Source organism: Cupressus sempervirens, chromosome 5 (assembly GCF_028749045.1).
Source record: "Cupressus sempervirens isolate cs-2001-9-10 chromosome 5, ASM2874904v1, whole genome shotgun sequence".
NCBI classification, from domain to species: domain Eukaryota; kingdom Viridiplantae; phylum Streptophyta; class Pinopsida; order Cupressales; family Cupressaceae; genus Cupressus; species Cupressus sempervirens.
This window is the reverse complement of record NC_143122.1, coordinates 565,114,540-565,138,505: the sequence shown is the minus strand read 5'-3', so window position 1 is coordinate 565,138,505 and position 23,966 is coordinate 565,114,540. Positions and strand designations below refer to the sequence as shown.

The 23,966-nt window shown below is 37.8% G+C and overlaps 1 protein-coding gene across 14 annotated transcripts in view; it reads right to left on the bottom strand.

Moving 5' to 3' along the window:
* The window catches only part of LOC149557185 (26S proteasome regulatory subunit), a 93,503-nt gene extending 79,250 nt beyond the window's left edge, over positions 1-14,253 (bottom strand). For 2 of the 14 annotated variants that reach the window (XM_089831898.1, XM_089831907.1), the window contains exons 1-3: positions 13,622-13,938; positions 10,903-11,086; positions 10,545-10,700 (exon numbers count right to left, since the gene is read on the bottom strand). In XM_089831898.1, coding sequence (XP_089688024.1) covers positions 10,545-10,688 — 144 coding nt within the window. In that variant the 5' untranslated portion in view covers positions 10,689-10,700; positions 10,903-11,086; positions 13,622-13,938. Of the gene's footprint in view, positions 1-10,544; positions 10,701-10,902; positions 11,087-13,164 lie in introns of all 14 variants that reach the window. The other 12 variants (XM_089831900.1, XM_089831899.1, XM_089831902.1 and 9 more) reach the window with 12 other exon arrangements.
* Positions 14,254-23,966: the final 9,713 nt, after the last annotated feature.

Genomic DNA, 23,966 nt, shown 5'->3' with positions numbered 1-23,966 from the left:
GGCGTCAAGATTTCCAGCTTGAAGGGATTTCGTCCTTCAAACTATTGAGACATAATCTCCAGAAAATTTTCCAATTTCTTTGATATTTCCAAGCATACTAAAAAGAAGCTCTTCCCTTTCTTTTATAGTGTTCTCACAAGAGCTCATTCCTTCGTTTTCTCAATGTGGGATAAATCTTTACTTCCTTTATGTAACTTATGTCTCCAATGTGTTATAAAATAAAGGGGACTCTTTTAATTTAAATATTTCTCACAAACTATGCATTAATAAAGTTAAATATTTAAATTTAACTTTATAAAATAGCTTTATCAATGCATAACAAATCTTATCAATGATAAACAAGTCTTCTTATCGATTTTAAACAATTACCATCAACATACCGCTGCCACTGGATGTCCGACCATATCCAAGATGACTTACTATAAAATAGTAAGTATGCCCAAAGTTGCCTCAAAACCCCTCAGAAAGACCTGCAACTGAAACTATCTAGGCCAAATGGCCTCTAAGTCCCTTTAATGTCCTGATTAGCCTACAGGACCGTGGGGAAATAGGTTAACGACAACATCATGCTATGAATGCTAAAAAAGGGAACATTACATTGTGTAGTTAGAATCCTTTAGAGGGCCTGCTCTCGGACAACCTGAGAGGAACGACCCAAGTGGGGACAAGCAGATTACTCGGCTCTTCCAACCCACTATAAACTCAAAGCTATCAAAGACACAAAACCTTGGTAGACGTAGTGTTTGTCTTAGCCTAGCGTGATCGCTTATGGGATTTCGACCATAGGGAGATCACTAGACAAGAATGCTTAAGGTACTCTTGTGGTCGCGAGATCGGTTACTCATCGCAAGGTGAGGTGTCCCGTAATTGGGAGCAAGAGAAACACTATGAACGAAAAACCTATCTAAACACCCTAAGTTAGTAACTACATTTTTTAGCCGCTCAACTTCTTGGTGCAAGGATCAATCCTAGTGGACTACCCGGATCACCCCAAGATTTTACACTCACCATCTGTATTCCCTTGGTTATGCTTATGGCATTTCCATGACAAAGTCAATATCTCTTGTGGGAAACCACTTGGTGTGAGGCGAAGGAGCATCAAGCATGGGCCAAGTTGTTGAGTAATGAACCATGTCCTTTAGGTAGATATTGCTTGATGTGTTCTCGAATGTGCTAGACCTGTGAAAATCTTTGGAACATACACATGATGATAGTTATAGGGCTTTCTTTTGAGACCTCACATATGCTTGTATCATGCAAGGTTGCTTTGTCCCTTGCTTGATTGTTTAAAGACTACTCCATGTGTCACTATCTTGCTTGGAAAGAAATTGCTTTTGAACATCAAACTTGCTATGCTATCAACTATTGTCAAACTTTGTAAACCAAGTCAAAAAGTCAAGTGCAAACATTTTCTTGTGTTACTTACTAAGGGGGGTTTCATCATTTGGCTGTGATTTGTTATGTCTCTAGTGCTTAAACATGCTTAAAGTGGCTCTTTGGTCTTAGTGCTCTTGGTCTTTTTGTCTTCATGGTCTAGGCATGCTTGCTAGTTATCCTTTTGCTAAAATGGTTGCCTTGATTTCTAGACTACACTCTTGGGTTGGAGAGTTGTTCACTTGTCACCCTGTTTGCTCTATCTATTTGGCTATTTGGGCATCTTGCCTAGCTATTGACTTGAGTCATTCATGTCGTAAGTTTCTTGGACATATTGTTTGACAAGTCGCTTTAATCTCTCTCTACTATCTTGGCAAGTGAACACTCTACCTCCTATAGTTTCAACATCAAGTTATCTTCTAGGCTCTTTTATGCTTGGCTTTGCATCTAAAACTATGGAATCTAAACCTTGTGCTACCAAACTTCAACCGAATCTAGATGATCATGATATCCTCCATGTCACTAAAGAGTTTCAAGATCTATATGCACAATACAAAAAACTAAAAGAGACAAATGATCTTTCTTACCTTCATCTCTCTAAGCGCATGATAGAAATGAAGTCTAAACTTGAGAAAAGGTTAGAGGAGAAGATTGCATCATTACATGAATCTTCCTTAAGGTCTTTACATGCATGTGAGTCACCTTCTTTGAGGTCATCCTCTTCTTCTAGGTCTACATGCTCTACTTTAAGACATCAAATGTCTTCATCTTCTAGATCTAAAGACCTCTTTAGAGAACAAGCAAGTGATAACTCCTTTGAGCCTATGCCAAAATTTCATGATAGACCTATCTTTGACCAAGCTAATGATGAAGACATGGATGCATACCATTCACTTGAGAAACAACAAAAGGACTCTAGACATACTTCTAATAGAACTTTTTCTCCCTTGGAAGATTCTTATGATGACACTTTGCAAACACTTCTTAGCACCAAGCTCATCATGTTACCTAAGTCTAGCTCATATGGAAACCCATTCTTGGATAACTATTGTGCTTATCATCGACATAATGAGCATAGTACTTCAGATTGCATTGAGCTGAAACATAAAATCCAAGATCTTATTGATAATAGAATTATTGATATCTCTAGTGACTCATGTGATGAGGATACTTTTCTTGAGAAAGATCATATTAATGAGCCTATGTCTAGTGATGGTTTCCTTGATACCTCCACTTCTTCCAACACTCATGAATCTCCCAACACTTCAAAGCTTTCCAACATGCCTTTATCAAATAAACAACCTAATGCTTTTCACGTACACTATGCCTATTTTCAAGGGCTACCTCTAAAAGAAACTCAAGCTAACCTTCACTTCACTACAAACCTTTTCCATGCTACTAAGCCTAAAGATCCAAGCACTACTCCATTCACTCTTCATTCTCCCTTGTCCTTAGAAGTGGCTCCATGTCAAGAGGACTCTCAAAAAAAAAAAGCTATAAATGTCAAGAAAGATCAAGATCAAGCACCCTTTCATCTCTTTCAATATTTTTCCCCTCCATATCCTATATCTTGTCTACCTCCTGAGTATGATGAAGATACCACTTCCATTATCTCCCTTGAGCTTACTGAAAATTATGAGAAAAGTTCTCTTCCTATGCTATCCAAAGCTACTTGTCAAGATCAAAGTGTCCCCTCATGTTCTACTTCTCCACATCCACTTCAAAATTGTGCTCAAGCTTCAAGTGCTTCTATTAAAAATGTTGTTCCTATTAAAGGTACTTATGAGTCTATTGATGGCTTTGACCATGTTGCTCATTCTAAAGATGTTGATATCCCTTCCCACTATCCCTTTGCATCTTCTAAATCTATCCTTGGTCCTTATCCATCTAAGCTAAAGCATTCAAACCTTCCATCCATTTTGGGGCCTTATGTTCCTCCATCTCCTACATTCACTCCTAGCTCATTCCCTAGCTCTCCTATAATACCTCAAGATCAACAAAGACACTCATCCTTGATGACTTTTCACCCATCTATACATCTAAACCAATCATATCATCCTTATTCATCCACAAATCCCAAGTCCTTTGGAAGTGAGAATAAACATAAGAATCCATTGAAAAAGAAAGATCACTATGTCCCATCTAATCGACATTTGAATTCTAAGAAGGAGAATGCACAAAAGAGACTACAAAGGTCCACTATTAAAAAAGCTAAATCAAAGAAAATATAGGTTCCTAAACCCATTATTGAAGAAATGTGTTTTGAAGTATCAAAGGAATATCTAGAGCTATATGGATTCCCAAGTCTCTTTTAAAAGACTTGAATATTGAAAATACTTCAAAGTTGACATTCAAGCTTCCAAAGGCTTCCATTCCATCTTTCAAAAATCTTTCTAAAAATATTCCAAAGCCTTCCGCTCCACTTTTTTCCAAATCTCTTCTACCACCTCATACATCTAAACCTCAAGCTACTTCATCCATGATTCCTCCATCATTCCAATACCCTTCAAGGTGTGTGTCAATATTGATCTTGTCCAATATTTCAGCTACCCTCATGAAATCCTCTAAAGCTTACAGTTACTTTCTATACATGAACTCTTATCCTCCATATACTCTTCCTACTACCATTTCTCTTTCATCACCCTATCAACATCTTTGAGCATACCTTTCTATGGTCTTGGCTTGTCATGAATTATCTTTTCTATAGGAGCACTATCTACATTCAAACAACTTGAGCTCTTTCTAAAAATTCAAAAAAAAATTAAAAAAATAAAAATGCGCCTTGGTGAAAACCACTTCTTGTGGCACCTTGGTAGCAAAAGTAAAGAGAAATAAATTTATCCTATGGTGAAAAATATTTCTTGTGGGACCATGGATAAGTACCATGATGAAAACCTGGCAAATAGGCGTCATGCGTAATTCTTCCATCATCCATCTATCCCCTCTTCTCTCTTTGATCTTGACAATGTTGAGCTATCTTTGCATATTGGCTATCTTATCCACAAGATTTTCTATTGTGCTCTCCCATTCACTCATAGCCTCCATCTTGAGTTTTATTCTTATTGCTCTATCCCATCGCTATCCTATCTAGTTGACCACATGAGTCTTGATCACAATATATAAAACATGGTTCTCATAGGCCTCTTGACATGTCTACTCTCTTGGATTACACACTTTCATGCTATCTTACTCATTGGCTTTCATCACTTATCTTATATGCTATCGCACTTGTTGGCTTCACCACTGATCCTACATGCTATCTTTCTCATTACTTCCATTGCTTATCCAAAACATGCTTCATATGACTATTTCACCTCTTTCCCTAGCTTGGGTACTCTTGAGGAGTCAGTCCTTGAGGATCACTTTTACTTGCTTCATACTACTTTCTTATCCATCTATGCTTATCCACTGGCTTGTTTCTCCATCGTGTCCTATACCTTGCTAGACATTAGGAGAAAATGATGTGATCTCGCTCGAGAACTAGTAATCTCTTAAAACCTTCTAAAAAATCGAAAAAATCATATATGATTATGAAAAAATACTAAAAAATCAAAAAATGTCCTGAAAAAAGATCATCTTAGTGAAAACCTAGCAATAGGCACTTTGATGTATCACCAAAAAAATACAAAAATACAAAAATACAATTTTTTTTTTCAAAAAAGTCCTGAAAAAAAATCTGTCAAATGGAGAAAACCTAGAAATAGGCGCTACTTGAAACCCTTGCAGCTATGTCTATCAGTCTCAATCACCTACTTTGCTACACATTTCCTAGCTTGGAATTGTTTCTTGTCCTTATCTCAGGGGCATAGCTACTTAGCCTATTGAGGTATTCTTGTGCATTAGGGTTTGTTTGACAACTCACAAAACAATGTTTCTCAACACTTCCCCCACCTTGACATCAAGTGTTTTTCAACACTTTTCAGATAGTTTACCTACGGTCTCCAATGCTACAATATTTCTCTCACTATCAGGATCAAGTCTTGAAGAAATGGCCAAGTGACTTACACACACACACCTGAACATTTAAACGACTGAGCTATGCTAATCTTTATCTACTTTGTGTGCTATCTATGATGATTTTTTTGCCATGTGTTCCCTACCTAATAGTCTTTCGAGGATGTCATTAACTAGAAGACTGGGGGCATGGGACATATTTTCTTGATTTCTGCTTGTGGGTATACTTTGTTTGTCTATAGTGTTGTAAGCATTTATGCTTGTCCTATTCAACATTGTGACTTACGGATGTATCATCCTTGACTGTTTTGCAAGACCACACTCGGGGTTTATCCTGGCGCTTATGCCTTGATATAGGTGTAATCTTGCTAAATTAAACTTAGGGAATCTAATCGCGTAGTTATCTTGACTTACATGTCTCTGATGCTTAGATTGAATTTCCACATACCTATCTGATATCGATCATATTCATATCTTCATAGTTATACTAGTGATGGTTGTATGATCTCATGATGTCCCTAATAAATGCTCAATGATGAAATTAAGAGTCTAAATGTTATGCGCTTCTTGCAGGTAAACCACTTTGCATATTAGCTTGCATTTTAGGTTCATTTTCTAGCTTAATCTTATATTCTTGCATATGGGGAGAGCTCTCTCTTCATCTTTTTGTGGACATATCGACTAACTCCTTTCATATATTTCTTTACTTTCTTCTTGTTCATGTCTTTTCACCTTCTTAATCTTTCGCTTCATCTCTTTTCTATCTTATCATCACATTATATAAAGTTTTGACCTCTTAAATAATTTCGATGTCCTGGATTCATTTTCGGGACCGAAATCAAAATCCGAGTTCATCTTGATGGTCAAAATTGTCTTTTAAAATTCTACTTTCTTCTGAGCAGTTAGCTGACCTTTTGAGGTCTAATCTCTAAATCATCACTGGGGCATCTTCATTTCTTCATGTCTTCATCATTTCTATGCTTCATATCTACTTCTATTCAATTTTTCACGTCTAAATCACCTTTCTACTCGTTTCGACCTAATTTTTATGCTATATCCTTCACGGTCAACTTTGGTCAAACTGGGGCATTCTATCAATTTCTTATAGTCACTCTTTGGTTATAATCATTCATCTATCATCCCGGACATTGTTATATCTTGATTTATTCATATCTAGCTCATTTCTACATTCCCCTTACTTCATTTCAATTTCGATCCCAAGGGGCAGAAATTGTCTATCAATTCTTGCTACAGCTATCTACTTCTTAAGAGCATTTGTTTGATCTTTTCACTTGCTCTTGATCTATCTGCTTTGCTAGGTGTTAGTATTCTTCTTGAATTCTGACATCAGTGTTAGTATTCTTCTTGAATTCTGACATCATCTCTATCCTAGTGTTCAGTACTACCACTATCAGGTTGTACATTTAGGACTTGCTATCTTTTTCTACATTTCGTTCTTCAAAATCAGATATCTATATCTATCACCGCCTACTTGGCTTTCTATTTTCTTTGACATAATGTGTTCCCAGATCGATCACACATTAGTCAAAGAGGGGCAAATGTAATCACCCAAAAATGGTCATCTAGACTATTAGCCCCCTTTTCAACATTTTGGCTAAATTAATTTAATCATTTACCTAAACCAAATTGCTAATAATCAATTTATTTGATTATAACCTATAGTTTGACTATGCTATCCTAAGTTCATTATTCGATTAAAAGAACATGTCCCCTTTTAATTAAATAAAAGACCCCATTCTTCTAACCCACTTAAAGTGCGCACATAAAGTCCTTTTTCTATTTTGCAATTAAAAGAAAAGGCTTTGTGACTTTTGTCTTATATGACAAGTCAACTTATATTCTATTGGTTGACTTGTGTGTGCACATGGATCACTCCTTTTTTCAAATTCCACCGTTGATCATCCACCATCTTCATCTTGATCTCCACCGTCCGTACGACTTTAAAAGGGAGAGAGCTTTCCCCCTCAAAGCATCCATCCTCAATTTGAATATTGTTATTCTGCAGGTTTTCTAACAGGTTTCTTTGGAGCTTTGTGGAGAACTTCTCTTTCTTGTCTACATTCTCTCATCCATGGCATTCTAGCTTAGCTTAGCTTTCATTCTTACATGTAGCTTAAATCATATAGTCTAATAGTTGGATCGTAACACTCTCATACATGTTTTAGCATAGCTGTATTTTGCATTATCATCTTAGCTTAGTTTCCATACTTGCATTGCATTCTTGAAGAACTCCTTGAGACATTTGCATTCTTGCATCTTGTCTTGGGAACCTCCCATTGCATGGTTTACTAGCAAGAAGAGTATCTCTAAGGCTCATCTGAGAGCCTTCTTATTCTTGAAATACACTCTCTTGCACTCCGTGGATAGGGAGCTCTAAGCCGGCATTCAAGCATTCCAAACTCATGGAATCGTTTGGATAGAAGGGTTTAGAGTGGGACACATTTCTAGTGTACACTTCTCCTCTCCACTAGATGTCGAGGCTTGCTCAACACAGTGACTGTCATCTGCTTCATGTATGGCAGTTGATTCTTTTGTACATATCATTCATCATTGTCATAATTCTGTATCATGTTATTTAAATTGATATTTCGTTATGTTATCTCTAAAGATTGCAATAGAAATGGAAACAAAATAGATACAGAAGTTATAACTGTTTTTCATGTGAACTAGATTAGTTTGTTACTGGTTTCTGTTCTAATGAATTGTAATAAGTTGATAAATTTCTCCATGTGAAGTAACTGTTATAACTACCACTTTGTCATCCTGTTATGAATCTAGATTTACTTTAAAATATGGTTCTCAAAATGGCTAGGGGAAAATACCATGTTACACATTTAATTATTATATTTCATGTATATATTTTGATGTGGAAATGAGGCTAACATAAAGGCAAAGATAGGACATTAAAATTTTATATTTCATATATTTTTATATATAGTCCAGGGGCATGTCATAAACTATACAAAGAACTAAAATGGCCGAATATTAGGTCCAGTTTCACCAACACTTGGTCAGAAAGGGCAAATCTGGGAAAGACTCGGCTGAGTCCGAGTCAGGATCTCCAAGACTTAGCAAGCTTGAGTCACCTCAGATTTTGGCAAGTCCAGATGAGCCTCATTATGCTGGCTTCAACAAACAACCATGTTGTCTTCCCTAATTGAGCACACAACAATGTTATCCTACCCTTTTCAGAAAGTCTTAAGAAAAAATTTAAAAGCTAGTTCAGATTTCAGATACTGTCTAACTGGGGTGGACTGCCATGCCACTCCAGAAATTCAAATTTTTATTTTGGTTCTTCCAGCTGATTTACACTCACAATTGTGCCGCACCTCATACATCAACTCTTATATGTTTTTGCACATTCAATATTTTCAGCACTTTCTGTTCCACATTTCCATTGTTATGTCATGTGTTCAGAATTTCAGCTCCGCATCATCGCTGAATTTCTAGGAGCGGTCAGTATAGAATCATTGCAGAAAACATATTGAAACTATCGTGACTCATTCAAAGAAGTTCCTGGCTCCGCTCTCTAGGAGATTTTGTAAGTTTCTCTTGGTTGAAGAAAATTTTCACAAGCCAGGAAATAGTCGAACTAGTTCAAAGATAATTCTGCAATAGAACTGTGAATATCATGACTTTGGAATTTGTCACAAGGCAATCACATTAACAATGTCGCTGTAGGTGAGGTGTCCCACCTTCTCCCAATTGCATATTTAGCTGTTACTATTTTCCAGGTGGAATGGTCAGTTTCTGAGGTTAAAACTTAACAAACCATATCAAACTTGCAAGTTAGAATTCATAATCAGGAATGATAACATAACATTGTAGTACAGAGAGCAACAAAGAGATTTATGAACAGTGACCATTTTTCCTCAACATCAAAAACTCATCTCCACTCCAACGAATTGTCCAAGAATTGTTCATACCAATGTTAAAGATGACAAAAAGGTTAGCACCCATCAAACAAAGAGAACTGATCAGTATTTGAGTTGGTGTAGTATCTCCAAAACAATTTCCATTAACTGTTATCAATTATGGTTTTGACATTGTCAGTGCAGTCTGTGATTTTGTATCTTATGATTAATAGTGATGAATAACTCATTGTGTAGTCCAGTAGGAACTCTCTGTTTTTATAGGATAGTCAAAATGGCCTACAAACATGAAATGTCTTTGTGTAAACATATATATTTTAGCTCCATCCACAAATGTTAAAAGAATGATGGACAATTCTGCTAAAGATTATTTTCTACACCTTTAGTTTGAACATGTGCAATCTCAGATACTAGAAAGGCACTGACACGAGATCGAAAAAGTTCTACTGTCACGGCAATAGGGTTACTCATCATGGTGTAATCGAGTTTAGATACCCCTCACACCCAAAATGCGATCCATTATTCTGATGGAGATGTGGCAAGGTTCTGATGTAGTGGACATAGGGGGTAATCCATATCACACATGTTCAAAAATATTCAGAAAGCGGTCTAATCTTAACCCACAAATGCTAAAGGTTGCCAATTACCTCATTGATAATTTAACCGTAAAAATAAATTAAAACTATTTGTGTAAGAGGTCCAACAGTAAAAAGTCCAGCCGCACCAGTGAGAGCTTTTAAGCTGTCTATGTGGGATTAAACCCTTCCAAGTACATAATGGCTCAATCAGTCATGTGGAAGAAGCAGGCCCGCCTATAACCAATGGTTATCAGTGTGTATGTAACATAGACTACGCCAAAAAAAGCTAAATTTATAAAAGGCGCACATAATTTTGTCTTTATAAAAATTAATTAATATCGATGAAGGAAAAATGTGGATGGGATTATTTGAAGTGGCAAGAATACTGAAGTTCAGAAAGCAGGGGCTGGCTTCAATAAACATAATAAAATCTAAAAATTGGACCAACACATGTTCAGCTAGCTAATGTAGCACATTTCTAAGAGATGAATAAACAAAAGAGATAACCCTAATAATGTCATCTAAGCCAAAGTTCAACATAGTGGAATCTAGGTCAAAATTAACCTGTAAAGCAAAACTTGCCCACGAAAAATATAAAAGAAAACTTTATAACAGGGGCTAAAACTAAAAATTTAATCTAATTAAAACAGGGGGGGATGATCAAAGAAGAATAAACTGAGCGCCTTCCATGGCAAGAAGAAACGATGAAACAGAAGAAGAAGCAAATAAGCAACTGTTGACATACATCAGAGTCGAGGAGGTTGCCATTGAGACCGGGTCCATTGGGGCCCGCAGACAATCGAGCGATAATTGCATTCATCTCTTGTTCAAGACCACTCCTCCTGTCAATAAGCACTTTCGTCTCAGCCTTTACATTTGCTCCCACCATTCTCGCCTCTTGCTAAAACACAACCAAATTATATTTTTTCAAATCAAAACCAGGAGGAGCCTATCCAAATTTTAGATTCCTTTGCTAACAATGGTAGGTATTGGCTGCCACAATGGTAAGAGCATAATTGATATGATGGATCTTCCAAAATCCACAGAAAGCGCGAAATAAAACTGGAAAGCTCATTTGCTGGTTAATTTAAAGGAGTCCTTACCTTGTCTACGTCAACACGTTCGCTGTTACGGCAAAGTTTCTGTTTCTTTTCATTCGAAGTTTTAACTGAATGTGATCATTTTTAGTTCCTGCCGACAGGCAGGTAACTATCGCATTCGTTCAGTCCCTATTTGTTATTTTGACTTTGTTGACAGATCAATCAGCGCAAAGTATTATATTTCGTTCTGCAACAAACATTATACTTATATATAAGTGTTTATTTTTGAAAATTGAAAAATCTGGTTTATCTGATTTTTCATTGGATGAAGCAAGCAGAAAAATAATTTTCGTTTACAGAAAATACAAATTTTTCTGAACATTATAACAATGGAAAAAAACATGGAAAACTTAGGAAAATTAGAGAAACCACCGAAAATTCTGGAAACTTCTTGGTTTCTCAAGTTGGAAGCCCTAAGTGTTCTAAAATGGCTGCCATGCACCCTTTATTCCTGCTTCTCACCATGGTTGAAGAAAAGCTTTGCGCCGCCCAATTTCTACGATGACATGGTGGCTGAATAAGGGCTGAAGAATACTGTTCACACAGACATCCCCGCCATTACGGAGAGGAATTTGCTCCAGCGAAATGCATGAGCCACGGCTATGGCAGGGACACCAGCTATCTGTGTCCTCTCCACTTACACTGCCATCTTTGTTACTATCTAAGGTATCAAATATTCTAACAAGATCCTCTCTTTGTATATTACCCTTAATTTGTTCATTCTCAGAATGTGGGCACTGGTCATTTGACAGAAATTCTGATTTGTTTTCATTCTCAGAATGTGGGCACTGGTCATTTGGCAGAAATTCTGATTTTTTTCATTCCTAGAATGTGGGCAGTGGTCATTTGATAGAATCTCTATACATTTTCCGTTGCTAATGCCAAAAAAATTCTGTTTTTTTTCATCTGAGCTGCACAAACATAAATTCGAGCGCACTAGAATTGCATGATGAAACAAATAGCGGAGAAAAGAATGCTCTCCAAACATATAGACTTGAAAGAATCATAAAAATATGCACAGTTTCTGATGATATCGAGCACCATCTTGGGAATAGTGTTGAATTGATAAAGGGGTTCGGAGCAATTTGTGCTATGAAGAATGGTTGTTAAAGCAATCTAGCCCTCCTCCTCATAAAGTCCTTTGGTTGACAGTTACGAGTTTCCTTGCAGCAGGGCTGAAAAATCCAGTTAATGAGCAGGGCAAAGAAGCCCTTGAATTCAGAGACATGCAACAGGAAGGTATGAAAGACCAGGTATTTGGGCTAATTCTCCATATTTTTCATTTTTATCCTATACTTGAGGTACGCTCAAAACTGCATTTATTTCTTTGTTTGAGAATTTCGCTGCAGAGGCCATTTTTTTCGCTTAAAAAATCGATTAATCTGCTTACTCCATTTCAATTTTCTTTAACGACGAGAGACATTCCTACTTAATTATCAATTCAAAATGTGGATAAACAAAGTCTATCAGCTACCCCAAACCAAGCATAAAATTCACAAGAAGTTTTAATTTGATGGCATAGATGAACTGACATTGCCAAAGAAACAATAAATACCCTTTCAGTCAAGAGCCTCATAGTAAACAGAGGACTCAAGATCTTAGCAGAAATAATAGAGACCATTGCTCATATACTGGGATGAGTAGCACCTGTTTGGTTGGATAAACTATAAATATATTAAGAAACCAAGAACACTATTACAGAGCACACAAAATTGGCAAATGGTATAACATTCTAATTGGATTTAATTTTCATAAATTTTCAAAATGTCTGAAATGGTAAAGATTAAACCACATTCTCTGAGTCAATAAAGGTCACAAATTCAACCAAATTCACCATCCAAGTGGGTTTATAGACAACATTATATTGAAATTCAATTTAGCTCTACAAGAGATTGCACTCCATGTCATAAATGCAAAACTGGAGAATAGAAGGCATGGAACCTCCTTTTCAGAACATAAATATCAATCTTTGAAGTTCATTGGAATCCTTATTTGACTAATTCCCAGGCTCATCACTGTGATTTTGTTTCTTAGGCAGAGTGGAATTCGGTCTTGGGTATTTTGTTCATTGTTTGAGCCTAGTATATTATGTACCAGTAATGTTCAACAGCTGGACTTGAATCCACAGGTAGCCATGAAAAACACAACCAATTCAAAACTACAAAACATGCTTTGATAGTTTGAATCTTCAATGACAAGCTTTTAAATCTGGCAAAAATTAAGAAATCTAGTGCGCACTGTAGCAACAAGTTAGAAGATACGTACTGAAATCCTGTGTATTGACTTCCTGCTAATGCACATGCAAGACTTTAAGAAGGGTATAACTATTTCTCCATTTCTTAACACAATGTCCCCCACTGATCTCATATGTAGATTGTTTTTCAACTTGTTAGGTAGAGCCACAATGTGTGGTGTGCTACACACAGTTAAAAGACCCCAATATAGGCATGTAGCTTTTATTACTTATTATACTAGCTCCACTTTTTCCAACATGCAGTATAAGCCCTGGGTGAACCACTAAAGCAGTGGCAATTGAATACTGCACCAATGTGAAACATCATAGGAAAATACCAACAACTACTCAAGTTGTGAATACGAAAGTTCACCCATAATGTTGGAAGGGAAAATGATAAAATAAGAAAACATAGGGAAATAAATATAGGACAAGCAATGTCAAGCAAGGAAATTAAATCGCCACCGAATAACACTAAATAAAGGTTACCAATTGTAGCTCTGTGATGCACAGTGACTTCATGATGCCCCGAGTCCAACTATTCAACTATTCTACTCTGTTTTCCTCTTCTTATCTTCTGTCCTCCATACAAGGAGCTACTGCAAGCGATAACCCTGACATTTATAATTGCCCTTTACAAGCACCCAAAACTAGTGATTAAGTTTTTCATAAGTGCGAGACGTTTTAGGGTTGATAAGCGCGGTTCAGACTTCGCAGTAGCAAAATTCGAGACCCTAGCTGTTAGAGATTGAAAGAGGAGGACGACGAATTACCTGGATCCAACAAATCAACAAACGGAGCGGCACAACATAAGCGAAATGTATGTATGCATTTAATCTATGGTTAGACTCTTTGAGGTCTAGAGTGTGCCATTGAATAATAAATTTAATTTAGATTTGAAGAACCTATGGGGAAAGTGAGATGTTAGTTTGCTTTCTTCCAAGTTTGCCTTCGCATATAGACTTATCTGCGGTGGAATTTAGAAAGGACGCACCGTGTTCGACATGGTCGGTTGAAGAGGCCAATAAATAAATAAAAATTGTCTTCGAATTCTTTGGGCCCAGGCAGCAAACAAGCTCAGATTTCACACAGGCTTGTTTCCAAAGGAAAAACAACGGCTGGGCCCAGCCCACAGCAAGATAGGGGTAGGCTTTTAAGCCAGGGGTTTCCAGGTGCACTTTCCGACTTTTTTTTTTTAATATATTTGCTCTTGTTAGTTTTGTTTCGTCCTTCTTTCCTTTGATCAATGGAAAAACCAATTGTGGATACACAAACAATGGTGGATATGCAAGCATTGGGAAAACAAACCATATCATTGGTAAAAAACGGTCAAGAAATTTTGGTGCACTTTGAAACTAACCATTTAGGTCAAGTCAAAATGGCATCACTCGGCAAGACAGGGAAATATATTTGGGTCAACGTTAAACAGTTCAAGGGCATTTTAAAACGTAGACTTGCTCGCTTGAAAGGGTCACATGAAAAGCAGAAACACAGGCAGAGATTACATAAACCAGAGAAGAAACAAAAAGATGTTGTCAAAATGTACCCCCCTCCACACTTAGATGGTGACAGTCATTTGCGTGGAAGTAGCAACTTTGTCGATTCTGTCACTTACGGCCCTACCTCCACGCCTCTCGCATGGTGCCCAGATCTTTATGTGCAAGAATTATTGAGGGCCAAGAGGAGGTTGGAACTCCTAGAAGCTAAGGAACAAGAAAGTTATCGTAATATGCAGGTGTTAATTGCAGCAAATAAAACTCTTGCAGACAATAACAGCATTTTAAAAGCTCAAATCTCAACACTGCAAGAAACACTTTTAGCAGGGAAGCTTGAATGGCAAAACATGAAGGATGAATGGAAAAATCTGAATGCTACATTGGAAACAAACAAGGTCACAACAAATATCGAGTCATCTCATTATAAGGAGAGACCGATTTTTCACACTAATTCGTTGGGAAAGGCAGGGATTGAAGAGGAGAGGAGAAGTTTTTCAGAAGTCACCAAAACTTGGGACAAAAACAGCAAACACCTTGATATGGCAAGAGAAGAGGCAAAGATTCGTATGAACACACAAGACAGAGAGGTCAAGGAAAGGCAGCGTAGGGCATCCAATATAATTATCAAAGGGATAAAAGATTAGGGGGAAGGCGAACACACCCTCGACTTAACGAGGGATTTCCTACAAGATGTGTTGTTGTGGCAAGGACAAATCTATCAAGCTTGGAGGGTTGGCAAACCACAAGTTGAGAGAAATAGGCCAATCAAGGTAGTCATGCCCAGCATTAGCGACAAACAAAATTTACTTAACAAAAAACAGCTCTTGAGGGGTTCTCGCTTTGTTATAGAGGAGGATTTAACCATGAGACAGCAAGTAGAAAGAAGAATGGAAATGGAAAAAATCAGAACAGCTAGAAATGAAGGCAAAAGAGCTTGGATTTTCAAGGGAAAAGCAATTATTGCTCATTTTGGCTACCGCTCCAATGAAGGGCAGCAAGAAGGCAACAAAGGTGTGGCAACAAACACGTTAGCATGCAGCGATACAACAAGATCAGCAATCACGCTTAGCGATAATAACTCAACTTCGAGTCTTTCACATCAAAACAAATAGCAATCAAACTTAACCCAGACGTCCTTAAGTTTAGTTTGTTGGAATTGCAGAGGTTATCCATGGAGACGTGGGTCTGGGTTAGGACCTATTGCGGAAGGCAAAGACATTATTTGTCTCATAGAGACACATGAGCATGAGGGATGTAAGACCCCATTGTTTGAAGGCTACTGGAAGATGGCAGTGTGGAATGAGGTAGTGGGAAATGGTAAAGGTTATGGAGGTATAATGGTTCTAGTAAAAGAAAGGGAAGGTTGTGCCATTCAGTTAGAAAAGACTGATTCTAATAAACAATTCATATGGCTCAAAATTGTGGAAAATAACACTCTTATCAGGATTGCAGCCTGTTACTTTGCTCCACAAGTATCTAAAACTTATAAAAAGTGTGGCTTAGATCACAATGACCCCTATGTTGCTTTAAATAAAGATGTTGCTATTTTTTCACAGCATGGGGATGTTCTTCTTGTTGGAGATTTCAATGCTAGGACAGCAAATTGGCAAGCAAGTATTTTCAGCTCCAAAGTAAATGATAACCCTATTTGGCTCACAGAAGAAAGAAATCATCAATGGGAAAGAATATCCGAAGATGCTAAAGGCTGCAATCATTTTGGGGAAGAATTGATCACTCTATGTGGCGCATTTGATCTCATAATTTGTAATGGTTTGGCTAGATGGGCTAAGTCAGGGACTTTCACTTGCAACACATACAACGGAGCAAGTGTGGTAGATTATGTAATTTGTTCGCAGAATTTGTATGAAAATATTGAAGAAGTTGCAATTGGAGAATACATTTGGGATCTCAAATCAGATCATAGACCGTTGTATGTAAATTTGTATTGGGCAAAGGATAGCCGGATTGGAGCAAAAACCCAAGGCCCTCAATACCCCCCTTCTCAGGGTAGAATTTTGTTAACTTCAGAAAATAGTAACACTTTTAGAACTACTCTTAAAGAACTTTGTATGGGACACCCTATGTATAAACATGGTGTTAACAGTTATGATTTATCAAATTTGATTCATGAGGCTCTTTCAAAATGCAAGAGAGCAAAAAATAGAAAATCTGAAACTAATTGTTTTCCAGCCAATGCTTGGTTTGATAAGGAATGCAAGAGGGCTAGAAGAAACCTAAGGGAGTCAAATAAAACTAACCTTGACATTAAGGCCTACAAACAAATCCTAAAGAAGAAAAAAACTGATTTTATGTTCACAAGGAGAGAGGAGTTAATTTTCTTGGGCAGAAATAACCCCAAACGTTTTTGGAAAGAACTCCAACCAAGGAGAAAACAAACTGAAAATAATAATATTATTGCCACCCAATGGTTTGAATATGTCATGTCCCATTTTCAAATAATTAAAAAATAATAATCTTTGCTAAGGCAGGCAGGCCCAAGAAAGTGAAGTTTCGGAAAAAGGGGGTTAATCTTTGGAAACCGTTGGATTAATAAATGAAAATTATTATTAAAATATGTTTCATTAACCTCTCTTGGACGTGAGTTACAGTTATGCCCTCTTTTAAAGGGTTTTGGAGGCATTTTTGGGCACATTCCAGAACTTGATTTTTGCTGATTCTTTGTTATTCTTCAGAGGCTGCCAAACCTGTGGAGAAGGAGACCCAAGAACGGGAGTTTGCAGGTTTCCAGGGAGACCCAAGAACGGGAGTTTGCAGGTTTCCAGGAAGGCTAAGAACGGGAGTTTGAAGCCATTCCATGTGCATACTCATACAGAGTTTGCCTTTGTGCTGAACAGTGCAGATTTGTGAGTTTCCGGGTGTATTTTTGTAAGAGTTTGGTGTTTCCGGTTGAGTATTTCATATCAGTTTTGGTTGCTGCTGTATTTTATACTTTAAGCTGTTAAAATAGAGCTGAATATATATATTGGGACGTGATTAAACTTCTGAGATAGATTATTAGTGTTCTTGTGGTGTTTCCGGGCATATTTTGTGCTATTTCGGGAGCCCGATGAGCATAGTTTTGGTCCTACATTTTCGAGCTCTTGTGTAAAGGCTATACGGATCTGGAAATGTCAATTTGTAGGCTGTTATGCTGCTGAAAGTTCTATAAAAATTTCCATTTTCAGATTCATTAATAATTTGTGAAGTTGTAAAGCTTTTAGCACTATTTTCAACATACCCGATTTGGGGTTTCTTGAGGAATTTGGTGGATCTTTGGGATATTAGCTGTTTGATTTTAAAGATCTGATTAGAGGTTGGAAATATCATGAAAAATCAGAAAAGGGACATTTCAGTGGTATCAGAGCCATGATCTTGCCAGCCTGAGGGTTTGTAGAAGTTGCAGGTCAGTTTTGACAACTACCCAGATCTTGCATGTCAGTTTTGACAACTACCCAGATTTTGCATGTCATAATTTATGGTTGCATGTTTCTTCTAATCAGATGCATGTTAAAATTTATGGTTACATTCTACTTCTAATCATTTTCATGTTAGTTCTTGGTGAATTTGGTGGTTGTAGAAGTTTGCATGTCAGTTTTGACAACTACCCAGATCTTGCATGTTAGTTTTGACAACTACCCAGATCTTGCATGTCATAATTTGGTGGTTGCATGTTGCTTCTAATCAGTTGCATGTCCAAATCTATGGTTGCATGCTACTTCTAATCATTTGCATGTTAGTTCTTGGTGTTTGAAGAAGTTATATCCTATTGGGGTTACACTCTACTTTATCCAGAATGGACAGGTATAGTACAGAGTCTCAGAGGGAACGATCTTGGACAATTGATAGCCAGAGTCAAAATAGTAGAAAGGATGGTTATTTAGACATTCGAGATAAACTTATGAAAATAAGCCATGACATGTCTAAATAGTTGGTTGAGCACCACCGTATAAATGACATGTTATCTGACCCAGCTAAGGTGGATAAGTTGACTGGATTTCTATTTGGCAGATTTTCTCACAGGACAGATGACACAATTCCCAAGAACTTGCATGAGGATTTTGAGAAACTAGCTGATAGCCAGGTAGAGGTCTCAGATTCTACTCTGCCACAGGAGGTGGTGGGAAAGGATATCACACAGATTGATAGTAACAGTCAACTTGATACTCAAATTGAGACAATTGTTTACAGGTCGTCAAAGGGTGATGCCACAGGTATTCAAGACGGTATAGTTACAACAGGCAGTGACTACAGTGTAGTGGGTTCAGATGATGGTTATGAGGATGTTGTTGTGCAGGATGGTGAGATACCTGGTAGAGATGAGCAGACATTGAACATTCATGACTTTGCTGAGAAAGAGTACCAGGCACAGTTAGATGCTTCATCACATGAGGTCAAGGCTGGTAGTACTTCACATGATTTTTCCAGCCAGCTAAAGGTGAACAAAGATAGTATTGTGACTTCATTATCTCATCATGACAGGTATGTAGAGTTAGTTGGTATTGGTCATATTACTCAGGTGAGGATTTTGCTTGAGTTACCAGTTGATTCTAGTTTACAGATATGGACTCAAGATTGTTATATTGGCATTTGGGATTCAGTTGACAGGAGATCTTTAACACTTTTTGGTAGCAGTGTTTGTTTGGATGCTATCATGGATTTGATCAGCAGATTGCACGGTGTTGTCTTTTCTTGTGCTAGCAGCTTGTCCAGTGTTGTGTGTATAGATGAGTCCCAAGATCATATTGGCATTGATGACATCCAGGAGGATGCAGTGGGCAGTTTTGAAGACTTAGTTTCCTTGGGTATAGAGGAGTTGGACAGCAATGCTAATGTTTTTGATACTCCGTATGTTGATATGAGCTTTAGATTTGATTCACAGGATATGGATGGTAATACTCTAGAGACTAGTAACTTTGAGGACACTCCTTCAGACAGTGCATCAGAGGAGGTTTGTAGGAGACAGTCAAGCCAGTGCCATCATGTGTCTAATCAGTTGAGAGTTAGTGACCAAGACATTGCTATCACTTGCCAACATTTCGATGCTGCTCATCAGTTGTTAGCAGTTTATGGATGGGGTTCTCCTACTAGTGATGAGCAGGGAAGAAGTTATCTTTCCTTGACAGAGATCCACTCTTTATGGGAGGCTATTTGGATTTTGAGACAAAATTATATGCAGTTGGTAGCCGACAGAGATTATCTTATGGAGTGGGGCAGTACAACATATGATGCATTGTTGGCCAAGGAAGATGAGGTGAGTGAGCTTACTGAGCAGCTTGAGGTGACTTCTGAGATTCTTGAGAGTACACAGTTGGCTTTCAAGGAGTCACAGTTTCATTTGGCTAAGGTGACCATGGAGTTAGAGCGACTACAGTCTTTACCTGATTCTATACAGTCACAAGCTATGGTGTTTGGTGATCCGAGGATGTCCATGGCCGAGATTGTCAGAGACAGTGGAGATGGGGATGCATCCATTCTTGATACTAACATTGGCATATCAGGTTCATTCCCACTAGAGTCAGGTTCAGTTGAGTTGGGTGTTGTAGCAGATTGTTGTATGCCTGACAGGGTGGTGGCCTCTAGTATTGATGACACAAAGACTAGAGATGTATCAAAGATCATGTGTGATGTTGGTGAGTCGACAGTTGGCATGGTTCTTGCTAGTAATACTACTCCCTTGGTGATATCTTCGGAGGTAGTAGTTAGTTCCAACATGGTTAATGATCAATTGCAGTTAGTTTCATCTAGATTACAGTCTGAGCCACTGACTGAGATTGGCACATTCTATCGGCATTACACTATGAGGTACGCTCATCAATCTACCTTTGATGACCATGTTGATGAGATAATGATACAAAGATGTACTTTGGTTCCTAGTGCTTATCATCAGTTATGGGGCAATTTGATGCCTCAAGATGAGAGTTGTGATGGGCATGACATGGTGATAGGTTCTGCAGTTGACAGCTTGATAATATGTGACTTAGAGCAGGAGTTTGGGAGTGATGCTTTAGTGGGTGTTATTATTGATTCTACTCCTTTGGCTATGACATCTCCTGACTTAGCTAGTGATCAGTCACAGTGGGTTGTATCACTTGTTCATGGTGAGCTGTTGACTGAGGTTGGTTTTTTTAATCAACATTATATTACAGGGTATGAACATCAGTTAGCATTTGATCCTTGTTTTGAGGAGTTGATGGCAGGAAAAATTGGTTTGGATTCCATTTCTTACACTTTATCTTGTAATGTCTTTTCACCATCAGCAGTGCATGGGAGTTATGGTTATGAGATAGTGGCCGGTGATTTGCAGAGTTGTGTTGACTGCAGGAGTTGTACAGTGTGTGGATTCTCCATACTTGGTACAGTTTCATTCGAGAGCATTCACCATTGTTGCAGAGTTGGATTGTACATTCCGTATAGGCCAGTGGGATGCGTTGATGGTATTTGCTGTGTTGGTAGTTTGATTTGTCCACTTTACTTGGATTCTGATGTTCTAAAAGTTTGTGTCTCAGGGGTTTTTGACTATGGTAGTGGTGATTTTGGAGTTTTCTTGAGCTATAATTGTCAGTTTGATTATGGATTCCTCTTGGTCATATTGCAAAGGATATTGCAGGAGCCTGTGTTAATTGGTAGTAGTATAGTTCATGACTACATTTGGGATCCAGGTGGATTGATTGGTTTATTGTTCAGCCATTGCTTGAGGACAAGCAATGTTTGGGAGGGGAGGACTTGTCATGTCCCATTTTCAAATAATTAAAAAATAATAATCTTTGCTAAGGCAGGCAGGCCCAAGAAAGTGAAGTTTCGGAAAAAGGGGGTTAATCTTTGGAAACCGTTGGATTAATAAATGAAAATTATTATTAAAATATGTTTCATTAACCTCTCTTGGACGTGAGTTACAGTTATGCCCTCTTTTAAAGGGTTTTGGAGGCATTTTTGGGCACATTCCAGAACTTGATTTTTGCTGATTCTTTGTTATTCTTCAGAGGCTGCCAAACCTGTGGAGAAGGAGACCCAAGAACGGGAGTTTGCAGGTTTCCAGGGAGACCCAAGAACGGGAGTTTGCAGGTTTCCAGGAAGGCTAAGAACGGGAGTTTGAAGCCATTCCATGTGCATACTCATACAGAGTTTGCCTTTGTGCTGAACAGTGCAGATTTGTGAGTTTCCGGGTGTATTTTTGTAAGAGTTTGGTGTTTCCGGTTGAGTATTTCATATCAGTTTTGGTTGCTGCTGTATTTTATACTTTAAGCTGTTAAAATAGAGCTGAATATATATATTGGGACGTGATTAAACTTCTGAGATAGATTATTAGTGTTCTTGTGGTGTTTCCGGGCATATTTTGTGCTATTTCGGGAGCCCGATGAGCATAGTTTTGGTCCTACATTTTCGAGCTCTTGTGTAAAGGCTATACGGATCTGGAAATGTCAATTTGTAGGCTGTTATGCTGCTGAAAGTTCTGTAAAAATTTCCATTTTCAGATTCATTAATAATTTGTGAAGTTGTAAAGCTTTTAGCACTATTTTCAACATACCCGATTTGGGGTTTCTTGAGGAATTTGGTGGATCTTTGGGATATTAGCTGTTTGATTTTAAAGATCTGATTAGAGGTTGGAAATATCATGAAAAATCAGAAAAGGGACATTTCAGAATATGCTAAGAAACTTTATGAACAAGAGGGTGGAGTGGGACAGGCACCTTTGGTCAATGATGATACAAATCTTTTCACTGTGCAAGAGATAGAGGCAGGGATTAAGAAGTTAGGTGGAGGTAAAGCAAAACACCTTGTTGCGCTCCAAGCAGAATATCTGAAGTGGGGTATGAAAACTCTTGCACCGCACATCACTGAAATTTTCAACAAAATTTGCCAAGAAGGGTTTCCAAAAGATTGGACAATCAGCCTTGCAATACCACTTTTTAAGAGTGGTGATGTTAACAATCCCTCCAACTACAGGACTATAATGATCAATCCCCTCTTTGCTAAACTTTTTGGCAGCATGATAGAAACTAGGATCAACAAATGGGCAGAAGAAAACCATAAACGTGCTAAAGGGCAAGCTGGTTTTAGGCCAAAGCACTCGACAGTGGATCACTGTGTCACTTTAACACACATTATTGAAAAAGAATGGGAGAAAAAGGAAGAGGTATTTTGTTGCTTTGTCGACTTTAAAAAGGCTTTTGACACCATCCCGAGAGACAAGCTTTGGTTTAGGATGGAAGAATTGGGGATTCCTATGCATCTTAGAGTTGTTGTTCATAGGATGTACGAAGAGGTGAAAGTTAAAATCAGAACTTTAGATGGCATTTCAGAATGTTTTAGGAGCGATATCAGGGTCAAACAGGGTTGCCCTTTATCTCCTACCTTGTTTGGTTTATATATTGACAAACTGGAAGAGTGGTTAAACATGCAAAAGGGTGAAGGCATTCAACGAGGTGAATTTGTTATAAAGCTGCTCCTATATGCGGACGATCTCATTTTAATTGCCAAATCTGCCTGTGGTTTGCAAGATCATCTATCTTCTCTTGAGCGCTTTTGCGAAATGGTGGGGATGCAGGTCAATATCAACAAGACTAAGGTTATAATTTTCTCTAATAATAAAAAACAACACCAACATGAATTTTATTACAATGGAAGTGTTCTTGAAGAAGTTGCGGAGTATAAATACCTTGGCATCGATTTCAACAAAAAACTAAGCTGGTCTAGCTATAGGTATAAAAGGATATTAGGTGGGTGGAAGGCTTTTTATGCTCTTTGGAATAGGTGTCGTGAAGCAGAGTTGTGGGATTGGAAAACTATTCAAACTTTGTTCGGTCTTCTTGTGCTGCCAGTTGTTCTTTACGGGTGTGAATTATGGGCCAGCAACACTACTATAGCACAATGGAAACAAATTGAAGGAATCCAAAAGCGCTTGATCACAAGCAAGTTTAAAATCAAAAGCACTATTCCATATGATATCATGCTAAGTGAAATGGGGGTTGCTCCTATTGAGGCACTTGCTATGGTTCGCCTTCTAAGTTATCTAAAAAGAATTGAAAAAATGGAAGAGGATAGATGGCCTAAAGTGGTCTTCAGTGACACACTATGTCAGCGAAAAGGGACATGGATGCAACAAAACATCAAATGGATGAGTAAATGGAATATTCAATTCAATATGTGCCCCACAAATAATAAAGAAATAAAGGTCTTTGTCATGGAGAAATTCTACAAGAGAAATTGGAGAAGCGAGATCGGAAGGAAGAAATTATATTATATAAATGAGTTCAACCCCGCTTGTGATCAACTCCAAAAAGCATACATAGGAGCCAACATTTCTTGGAGGGCTAAAATTCTTATTGCTCAGCTAAGAA